At 41.3% G+C, this 11,447-nt stretch overlaps 1 protein-coding gene across 7 annotated transcripts in view; it reads right to left on the minus strand.

Moving 5' to 3' along the window:
- LOC122171932 (serine/threonine-protein kinase Sgk3) overlaps positions 1-11,447 on the minus strand; it is a 55,498-nt gene that overhangs the window by 21,247 nt on the left and 22,804 nt on the right. For 4 of the 7 annotated variants that reach the window (XM_042839840.1, XM_042839839.1, XM_042839842.1 and 1 more), the window contains 2 exons: positions 4,616-4,815; positions 565-648 (listed from right to left, as the gene is read on the minus strand). In XM_042839840.1, coding sequence (XP_042695774.1) covers positions 565-648; positions 4,616-4,693 — 162 coding nt within the window. In that variant the 5' untranslated portion in view covers positions 4,694-4,815. Of the gene's footprint in view, positions 1-564; positions 649-4,615; positions 4,816-9,033; positions 9,059-10,715; positions 10,866-11,447 lie in introns of those variants that run through there. The other 3 variants (XM_042839843.1, XM_042839844.1, XM_042839846.1) reach the window with 3 other exon arrangements.

Raw genomic sequence — 11,447 nt, forward strand, 5'->3', positions numbered from 1 at the left:
TTGGCCTTGTTGAATTTCACTATGTTCTCAAAGGCCCACTTCCGAAGACGGCCCTGGTCTCTCTGGATGGCATCTCTTTCCATCGTGTCAAACTGCACCACTCTGCTTGAATCAGCAAATTTGCTGAGAGTACATTCAATCTCACTGTCTATGCCATTGATAAAAATGCTGAACAGTACTGGTTCCAAGACAGACCCTGAAGGACAGCACTTGTCACTGGTCCTCACCTGCACATAAAGCATCAGCTACAATCCTTTGGCTGTGACCATCCTACCAATTGCATACACAAATACACACTTTGCATGCTTTGACAATTGGTTAATTGGAAATTTCCCTCGCAACATAATGATCCTTGGCAAAGGAGCCAATTTTGAGTTTAAAATTCAAACAAATCAAAGTAAAACAAAAAACAAACAAAAAAAAACCCACACCATTTTCTTTAAACAGGCTCCTAAGGTTATGAGGTCCTCCTCAGTGAGGGCATTAGCTGAACAGTTAGCACTGGAAACAAGTGTTACCCTGTGTTATCCTGGCACAACGCCATAAAACCCGCCTTTTGCTTACCGTATTGTAGAGTTTATCAAACTCTGCATACCGTCTGAAGACAAACCACTCATTTCTGCCAACTGAGACCAACACTTTGTAAACCTACAATAACATAAATACACGTTAACGTCAACAGCAAAGTCTCAGAAAACCTCCCACATTTAATCCCTGGGTGAAAATAAGGCCAGCTTGTTAAACTTGTTGTGTAAACACACTGGCTGAGCTATGTATTTCTTACAGTAGTCACAAACACCAATCATCAATGCAAAGGACTAGGAGAGCAAGAAAGTCTGGCTGTTTTCAGAAACGACTTTTGCTTACCTGCGCCCTGAAAGAGAAAAAAGCTAATATCAAATATCAAGGAAGTAAAGCATTCCAACACTGCAGATTGCCTTCATTGAAATTTGGGGAGAAAGTGCACACGGATGACAGGTATAAAGAGAACAATTCCTCCCAACATCTTGAATGCATATTATAATTAGGATTCTTGCAGACAGTTGGGAATCTGGACAATACTAAATTCAACTGAAAGCATTCTATGATTCTATGAGTTCTTCAAAGTAAAAAAAAAATGTTGCTGTTGTTGAAATGCAGTTCAGGTTACATAATACAGGTCTGGGGTCAAGGGACGAGTAGCTGGAACCTGACGCAAAATTTAGATCCCATGACATCAGAGGACTCTAGTAACCAGGCAAACTGTGGATCCCTGGATTCATACACCTACTTGATATCCCTTTCCTTCTTATGCAAGCAGTTCATCTTCCATCCCCATCTTCTTGTGTTTCCAGAAAGAGCCCACCTTTTCTTCAAGGAGAAGAGGGACATAGCAAGGAAACAAGTGCAGCAGGCCGCTAATTCCTCACCTAGAAAACTGGGCTGATACCCTGGTGGCCTCCTTCCCTTCTGTTCTGCATCAGCAGTTAACCCATGTTTTCATACCTCTGGGCTCTACTACTACCACCAGCTACACTTATCTTGACTGCTTCTAGAAAGGCAAGAGGGGAAGAAGAAAAAAAAACAAAAAACAACAGCCACCACCCATCCAGAGTTGCTCAGAGAATAACATTTTCAAACTAACTAAATTAAGCCTAAAGCAAAACTTGTTTTAAACAGCTCCTAGAAAATGGAAAAGATCCATCCAAGCCCTGCAATCTGTGGATAAGTAATACTTTAAAAAAGAAATAAAAATAAAAAAAATTCTAAAAAACCACAAGACTAAACAAAACTCCTGAAAACATCACCATCACAACCATCACTGCAAACTGTCTTCTCAGATCCAGACTGGACAACACCCAGCTATTTCTCAATATGATTTCCTCATGGAAGAAATCATTGAAATCAAAAGGTTTCAATTCTGTTTTGGTAGCTTACACTGCTAGACTGAATATGCAATTTGTATTAAAAATATGTACAATGGTAGGATATACATCTTTCACTTTGAAGAAAGGAAGCATTGGGAAAGTAAGCAAACTAACTATAGTTATACAAATTACATAAAAAAAAAAAAAATGGAAAACAGCCTCCAAGAAGCTGTACCTTATTACATGTTACTGAAAACTGAAAAGTTTCTCAGATTATATCAGAAAAATTATGATTTCTTAGCAAGTCTGTGTTATGGCTGGAGGAGACAACAGAAGAGGTCAGGAAATACAATTAAGCCTTAGCCATTAAATAACACAAGGATAAAAGCAAAAGAAAGCAGGCCACTATAAAGGACAGAATAGCAGTTAACATGGCCTATGTGTGGCTCAAAATATGTATTTTGCCACTTCCCAAAAAAAAAAAAAAAAAAGTGAATGTTGAATCTTCAGGAAAAATGGCATGACAGTGAACCAGAATGAATATAAAAGAAGCTGGTTACCAGAAATTAAGTGGAAACAGAAAAACTCCATAGCCTGAACATAAAAAAAATAAAAAAAATAAAAAATAAAAAAAAGCAAATGTAAAATTATTAGCTCCCTTTCCCACTTCACACCCCAAAGGTAATAAACATATCAAATACAGGTAGTATTTATCAAAAAAAACCTGAACGTTCAATTAAAAGGTTATGCAGATGCTCATTAAGAACCAAGAGCTCATTTCCAAAGACAAAACTGAGAAGTTTGACTTATTTATCTGAATAAGGATTCTACAGAGACATGATTGTTTCTGAAAATGCTTCAGTTAGAGTAAGTATGAGAGCTAGACAACGCTCATACTTGCATCCTTTCTGAGCCAACATGAAGCCAACCACAGGGAGGTTTGAGCTACAATTTATCACTTCTATTCAGATCAGCAAGATTCTGGAATAGCCTTTTAATAGAAGCAGCAATGATACATACTGTAATCAGTGAAGTAGTAAAGTTTATACAAAGTAGTCACTCAAAGTCTTTCCTAGCCTTTGTCACTTAACATTTTCTTTCACCCTCAGGCTTTTTTCCTCCTTAGGGAATTCGTACAGACATTGCCATGAGAAGCAGTCAACTATGACCTAGCACAAAGCTGCTCAGAACTAAGTGTTCCCCCCACCCCTCTCAGTCCAGTTCAAAAGCAGACCTGACAGGCTCCAGTCATTACAACACAGCTACAAAAAAGGAGGCAAAAGTGAAAGCACTGACAGACATGCTCCGGAATTCAGTGTTCCTACCACAAAGTTTAGCATGACCCTCACTTCTGTCATCAAATCCTACAACACACAAGGCAGTAGTCAAAAGCTTGGTTGCTGAAAGCAGCCCTGTCACACTGCTCATTATTCCTTGATGCAGAAAGCAGAAAATGCCAAGACAAGGCACCTCCACACAGCACAAGCTGGGCTGGATTTTTTTTTCCTCCTCCTCCCTACACCCAATTTCTGATGTTTCCTACTATTGCTGGTAGCGCTTTCCAAAGGGCATGCCCAGATAAAGTACCTTTGAGCTAAGGCTGTCACAAAGATATTTAGGTAAAGTGACATGGAAATCTAAATATCAGCATGTTCCACAGCTGTACCACACTGAGACTTTTTAACAGCAGGACTGTCAGTGCTGAGGCAATAAAACAAACTTGTTTTGCTCAAGTTTCAGCTTTGATTTTTATTTGCTCATTTGAGTTTCACACACATTCAAAGTATTAGTAATGTTCTCTTGTTCCTTTTACCAGCACATTTATGCCTCAAATTACGCTCTGACATACTTGAAGATTGAATATCATTCTTCTCTGAGGAAAAGGGGGAGGAGGGGGTCAAGGAAGACAAATAATTAAGTAGATCTTTGTTTTGTTATATTCAGGCAGCAGTTGAGTCTAAGTGTATTTACACTCCACTTCTGAAGAGTGACTAATTCAGAGAGAGGGAAGCTTAGAGGAAGTTGCACAAGAGCAATGAGACAGTTTGAGCTTTTTAAATGAAGGATTATTATGCTGTCTTTGTATACAAACACACACAAGTGCACAAAACTTTGTTTTTCAATCTGCAAGAATCTCCCCACAGGATGGGAAGACTATTTCCAGAAAGAAGGTTAAACTGGGAGACCAAAAAAGAAAGGGAGGGGAACGACAAGGGGTGGAAATGAGAACAGGATAGGAAAAAACTCATAAGCATTACAATCGGAAAACAGGAAGGAAGACTGAGAATTGGTCTTTCAAAAATGTGATGGTTTATGATTTTTTTTTCCTTTTACACACAAAATATCAAAATGTGATACCTACAAAAAATGGCAGTTTCATAAACATATTTTATTCCTTTACAAAAGGAATGTTTTTGTCAAAAATAAATCACAAAGAATGCCAAATTTTCATTTGATTTGGCACTAAGATGTTAAACTCACATTTGAAAACTTCCCTATTTTATAAGAGAAAACATTGCTATTTGGGGTGGGTGGAGGGGGAGTATCAGAAATTTGCAAAGTCAAATTGTTTTTGCAGAAAGTAGTTAAGCACTGTAAAACATTCACAGCTTCTCACACTGGACTATGGCCAGTACTCACAAGAGCAAGGGAACAGATTTCTGTAAACCTGTTCAAAATAGAAACAAGCTCACTATTGAAAACAAGTAACACTTCCAAGTAGTAATAACCTACACATTTGCCTACAATGCTTAAACTCACATACTTACAGTAAACCTTTTTTTCTTCTCTCTGTGTTCATCAGAGCTGGGAATGCTAACACTTGGGCAGCTTTCTTTGAGATCCATTGTATGCGTTCTTCCAGCAAATTCGTGACAGTACTGTGCTTGGGGTGTTGCAATCAGAAGGTATCTTCAACGGTACTGATCTAAGATATGCAACTCTCCTTGAGTGAATTCCATCATGTAACCTTGAAGTGAACATAAAGAAAATTAAGTCCAGGAACACTTGGCTCCAAGTGCTAAAACCTGTGTGACAATAACTTTTCCTCACAGGACATACACTTTACTACGCATGTACGCAGACATGCACAAGATTTTGCAAGTTTTCATGCCTTTGGTCCTTTGTCATTTCACTGAAATCATTTGTGTTCTCTGAGGACTTGAGTGCAACACAAAAGCCTCCTTTATGCATTCTGGAATTAGATTTGGGGTCCACTTGAAGGAATAAAGACAGAACCAAGTGAAATAACAACTAGGTATCAGCTGAGAAAAGCCACTGACATTACGTTCAGAAGGGTTTCTTTCAAGACTACGTATTTTCAACTGCATGAGGCTGTACCAGAAGGCATTTCAGATTTGCCAGAATGTACTGAGTGGATTTAATTATCACATCAGGGATCAAAGATGACATTAGAAAATTGTTTCATGTGAATTTCAGAGGGCACACCTGGCACAGTCTGCGTTTAGCAGAGCAGTAAGGCGCCCGTTCCCATCAGCAAAGCAGTTCATTTCCTTACAGAACTCAAGAAAGGCAAAAGACCAGAGCATTCGGTGCTAACTGGATGTTCCCCTACAGAGAGAGGAATACTCTGCCCACCTGGCAGCGAGCACAAGCCAATTGCTTACCAGGCCACACTTCAAGTGACAGGAACTTCAGGAGTGCTGGAGAACACCACTGAAATACCTACAGCCCCTGCACAGCCATCTGAAGTGCGTTGTCAGAGAGTGCGGCTCAGCTTCTAGAACACTGCGTGTCAGAGCTACAGACATGACAGAAGTTTGGGTTTTTTTATTTTATTTTAGTAAGAGGAGGCTACTGTTCTCTTCAAAACACCCAGAGGAAAAAGGAGCGCCCAGTTCAACATTTAACTCCCTGTTTTCTTAAAACAGTGAGGTATTAAAGTGGACTGTATTGCATACCATAAACTTTCAAAAGCACAAGCTAATTTGAGGTAATTCTGCTATTAGAGAGACACCCATATTTATGTTGGCAAGAAGGCTGAAGCCCCTGGAATTCAGTGAAAAGACGTTCTCGATACCCTGCTAATCACAGTCAGTCGACTACTTTCTTGTTCTCAGAAGCCAGAACATCTCCCTGAGTCAAACTTGCACATTATCATCCCTCCTGTAGTAATTTAAAATTAAGTAATTTTGAAAGTTCATTCTGATGACTTTAAACAAAAAGGAGTGTTTGAAACTACTGTAATCACAGCTGAGTCACAGACCATCCATACTGCAACATAACCAGAGAATGACTTTTTGTTACATCTGTAGTCAGTTCAAGTGTTCTGTTCCTCACTGATCTGGCAATTATAGAGTTGAGTTTTTCTCCTTCCCCTTTTTATTGGACTACAGCACGGTTACTGACCTAAAGTTTCAACTTGGTTTCTCCATTCCTTTGGCAAGCCCTGTTAAAACCCTTATTACAACAAGGTACAGTTCCCTTTTCACACTAGAACTTCCTTAAGACTATCCTACACCCACTTCCCCACACTATTTTTAAGATCTAAAGGTTAACTGTACTCTTCTCCACCAGTAAGAGGTCCTCTAAAACAGGGAATGGGTGCTGCTTTCAGTCAGCATTTTGCTAAGCTTACACTTCACTAAACACTTATGTCAATCTTCAGCCACTTCAGATACAGCTCAAGGAACTGCCTTCCTGCTCATCACATAAAGAAAACAGCAAAGCTTTAACAAGAATTAAGAGTTCCCTGACTAATATCATTCAATGTCTTTGTCCTCTTGTAAACCCACATTCATTCCTAACAGCATGCATTCACTCTCACAATACAGGCTGCATCTCTCTGATCCCTTTCACCTTTGATTCCTGGTGCCACAGTTCCACCACTACACAAGTATTACTAAGGATTAAAAGCTGTAGCACAAAGAACATTACTTAGCAGATTGAGCTGTATTCCAGATCAGAAGCTCAAAGTTCTAGGGGAAACAAAAGGAGGAAGTGTCACTCACATTAATTCAGGAAGAGTTTATTCATCTTGCGGGGGAGAAAAAAAATAAATCATCTGACAAGTTGAAACTGCAGTGTTGGAGTCTCTTTAAGCTACCTGGAAGGTCCCCAGCTGGGATTCTTTTCCTTCCCTGAGGAATCTCCTCTAAGTTGTGCCTGGGTCACCAAAGCTACATGGAATTGCCAAGGCTGGAATAAATGCATTATTGGTTAGGCCATTACAGTCCAGAATATCAGAGCTTTCTTTAAATTCTATTTGTTGTGAGCACACTAGCTCTGAAGAACTCGTCAGAACTGCAGGTCTGCCTGCAGAACTAGGGACAGATTTACCTTAGCCTTCTCCATGCTGAATTTTTAGTAGTAGGTAAAACCAGTAGTGCCACGATAACTACATGAAAGTCACAAGGAGCAAAGAGACAGCATTCTCACACACAACTCCAAAAGCACAAACTGCAGTGTCTTGAAGGTTGTCAAATATGGGAAAATGTAATAGACGCTGTCAGGTGAGAAGTCTCTGCCTCTGGTTACAGCTTTTCTGCAGCTAGGAACAAGCAAACCCTGCCTCTGCTGGCAACAAGCAGAAAGGAGGAGAAGCTTTTTAAAAAAATAAAGAACAGCCTGTAAAAGAAATACCCTAAAATCATACTTGGGCACTAGATAAAGAGCATGCAGATCATGCAGGACATGAACACCGAAACCAATGCTGTTAAAAACAACTGTGATGAACTAGAACCATCAAGTCACTGCAGTATTGAGGTCTGAAACACAGGAAGGCACAGACAGATAGACAAGGGAAGAGCAGAAGTCACGCATTCTCCTGGCAAAATTTCAAGCCTAACCAACTGCTCCACGTCCATTCTCTCCACTGTGGCCGTCCAGCAGCAAGCTTTATTTTCACTGTTTCCTGTAGGAAGCCACAACAATGCCAAATTTCAAGCTGACTCTTGTCTCTGTTGAAGCAAGAGCGTGGCAATAGCAGAACTGACTCAATATGAACGTATATAGCTCTAGACACACAAATGAAGAATTTTCTGAATGCCTCACAAAAAACCGCTTTGTGAAACCTCATTACAGTCACATGCAACAAGCAAACACTAAGGAGTTTGTGACATACAGCAACCTCCTCTCAACTCCATTCTATGTAAGATAGGCTCCAAACATATCATAAAACATTTCTGAAATTTAATCAGACTGTTTTCTTTTCATAAATGAGAATAACCTGAAGATTATATCAATGCAAAACCAAATACCCTCTCCCTCCAAGCTCATGACTCAGCCTCTACCACAATTAGGTTAGGAAGCACTCGCTGCCTTCATAGCTGTAGTCAAATTGCCCTAAATGCTTCTGACTAAGGCTGGAATAAAACAACTATTATATTCACTACAAGTAATAGAAGGGAAGCAGAGAGAACAGTCAAAAAGACCAAAAGCCAGTCTTTCTGCAAGCATAATTGGAAGACTCACCAGGATCCATACCCACACCTACAAAACAGAACAGGCATTTGCCCTACACACTAATAATCCACCTGCAAAAAGTTACTCTAGGACTGAGTCACAAGTAAAACCAGCTGCAGAAAATCCCACCTGAGTGCAACTCCAGCCACAGAACAAACTTAAGAGAAACAGAACAAAGACACAGGAGAGAGTCCTACTATTTGCTATAAACATTACTTGATCTCCTCTTAGAGAGCACCATCTCCAGCACACTTTTCATCACTTCACAGCCTTCTCCCCAAATCCCTTGATATATCACAGGACATGACAATATTTTGAGAAAGCCAACTTGTTCTCTGCTCTTTATGATGAAAAGGAGTGACCCAACCATTCACCACCAGGAAATGAGATACAGGCTATCCACAGTCCAATGCAGAATCACGGGGAGGAAAGACAGGGACTGTAGGAGTCGCAAAAGATTCAAAAGCAAAACACAGACCACTGTTCTTCTCTAAGGAGAGATGGATGCCTAGAAGCTGTTGAAGAATCTAGTTCTGAAGGAAACAGGCTGCACACAGGCTACTCTTTCACATACCACACGCATACCATTTTGGTATGAAAACATTAGATACCAGCACAGACCTCCAGAAATCAGAAGTGATGAAAAAGAACACTAACCAAAACATTCTGTCCAATCCCTGTCTTATCTTCAAGCCCTCTTTTAAATCAGCCATTGGTATGAAGGAAAGAAAGGCTGATCACTATTTACACACCCACCACCTACCTTGCTTGTTAAAAATCCTCAGTAGCACCAGCGTGAAGAGCAAACCACTACTCCACAGCCACTTGGGCAAAGTCCAATTCTACTTGCTATTCTTTTCTACAAGTAGAAAGAAGCAGTGAACTGAAAACTGAACCAAGGGATTGAAAGCAGTAACTTCTTTCTTCAGTCTCTACTACATCCCATCTCCCTGCTGCAGTAAAGAACATCCCTTCTCTCTAGCCCACCTCCCAGAATAAGCTCCAGTAAGTTAACAGACATACCTTACACATACAAATACATACTTATCTTTACCTTTGTAAATATACAGTGATTGATACATAAAATACACGTTCTACATAGAAAATAGTATCTGTATGCATTCCTGTTTATTACATAACAGAATGCAGATTCTTTGCTGTGGTAAGCAATACCTGAGTAATAAAATGGGCCTAAGCACAACTGCCACCAATAAAAGATGGCTTCTAATCCACACGTGGGTATATATACTAATTCAATCTGTGTCTACAGCAGAAAGGTCACAGCATCTCAGATGGTGACTGACTTACAGCAGGAGCAGCCCAAGCAAGACCCAAGCTTGCATTGCACATGCTACCTGCACATTTTTGGCATGCTTCCTCAGCCTTCCTACACACCGGGTCCAATTACAGCTAAGGGCAGATGCCTAAGGACAGTGCAGAGCAGAAGGTGCAGCTGCAGCACCACGAGCTGCTTCCCAGAAGTGTGGCACACACCGATACCAGCCGCTTGCAACTTGTTCGGTTCTACGTAAGAGGGCAGTCAGGCTTCAGTAAACACACAGCAAATAATCCCAGCCTTACGTCGCCCCTTTCACAGCAGATTAAGCTGGAGAAACCCAAATTTCAGTTCCAGATGTACTGCCCTCTGTTGGTTTTTTTTTTCTTTTTTTTTTCCATGACCTTGAACAGAAGTCCCCAGCTGTTCCCATTTTGCTACATGAATAGATCCGGATTCACCTCTGTTTAAGATTTATGTTGTTACTGTGCATTCAGCACAAAGAAAATTACTGGAGTTCACATACTAAAATTGGCAAAACATCCCCACAACAGAGTGTATCAGGATTTACAGAATAATGAAGGAAGCAAACCCGAGCCATGGTTCTGAGCAGAGCTCACAACTGCCCAGAATCATGCAGCTGTGGGATGGGGAAAAGGCAACAGTTTAAGCAGCAGAATATTGAAAGACATCAGAGAAAGAGCTTTTAGCACTATCTAAATTACACAGCCAGTTCACCACCATTGATTCCTCATGCTGTGAGTGCAACTACCCCCAGCAATTTGCACCCTTTTTGCAAGAACAGTTTACACACTCCTACAAGTAAACACACACACTGACCCCATGCGTTCTGGAACTGCACAGAGCATTAAGGTGCTCTAATTGTGTGAATGCACAGACTCATAGCACACTGTTTTATGCATGTATAACAGAGCTCGGTGCAGTAATGTCAGATGTGGTGAGGCTGTAATTTACAATCAAAGGGGGAAATTAAGGTTGGAAAACAATTTTAAGGCAATTCATCATCACCCCATAACCATAGCGGATGCTTCAGCTTTGAAGTGTCACGATGGTAAAACAACACTGCTCGTGAAGTTCAACATGTGTATTTCTGACCCAAACAACCACCTCTAAATGTCTTCAGAGGAATAAAGGGGGCTGCTCCCTACCTTTCAGTTATTGGAAATGCCACGCACGGAGTCTGCCCTGACAACATTAACAGGGAACTTTCCAAAATGCCTTCCAAAAGCTCGAAACATTTTTTCCTGAACTCTCAAGTGTCTTTGGGAAAGCACTCCTCCTCATACACCTCCCCTCTTCGTAATTAGTTGGTATTGCAGTCATTAGAGACATCGATGTGCAGGTTTGCACTTGAAAAAGAAAAAAAACTATCAGAACTATATTTAAACCTCTAGAGTGAAAAACCACAAGAGCAACTGCAGGAACACCTTGTCTTTTTAATGTATTAAAAGAATGAAGGAATGAAATACCAGCAGTCTTACAGAGTCAGCCTCATCCCTGAGCGAGGCTGTGAGCACACGAAGGGCGTTATATAGCAGCAGCCCTGCGATACTCACAGGATCCCTCAGGACCCGTTAGCGGGACATAAGCGGAGCAGCTCAGTATTTCTAAGAGCTGCTGCAGAAGACACGTTCTCAGCAGTGTGAAGACAAGCAGGCGAGCTGTCAGAACGGCCGCAGCCTTCGCACGTTACCCCAACTACCCTCCCGGCAATCACAGCCCTCGCGGGTACGCGGAGCCCCAACCAGGTGCCACCTGACGCGCAGCAGCGCCCGGCTCCAACTCCGCGCCCCGCAGCGCCACGGAGTCAGAACGGCCCGGCCCGGCGGCAGGGAGCCCTTCGTCCCCCAGAACGCCGCCAGCTGCTCACCTTCCCGGAC

This window comes from Centrocercus urophasianus, unplaced genomic scaffold (genome assembly GCF_019232065.1).
Source record: "Centrocercus urophasianus isolate 14NV4802_14NV808 unplaced genomic scaffold, USGS_Curo_1.0 seq_11, whole genome shotgun sequence".
Classification (NCBI taxonomy): Eukaryota; Metazoa; Chordata; class Aves; order Galliformes; family Phasianidae; genus Centrocercus; species Centrocercus urophasianus.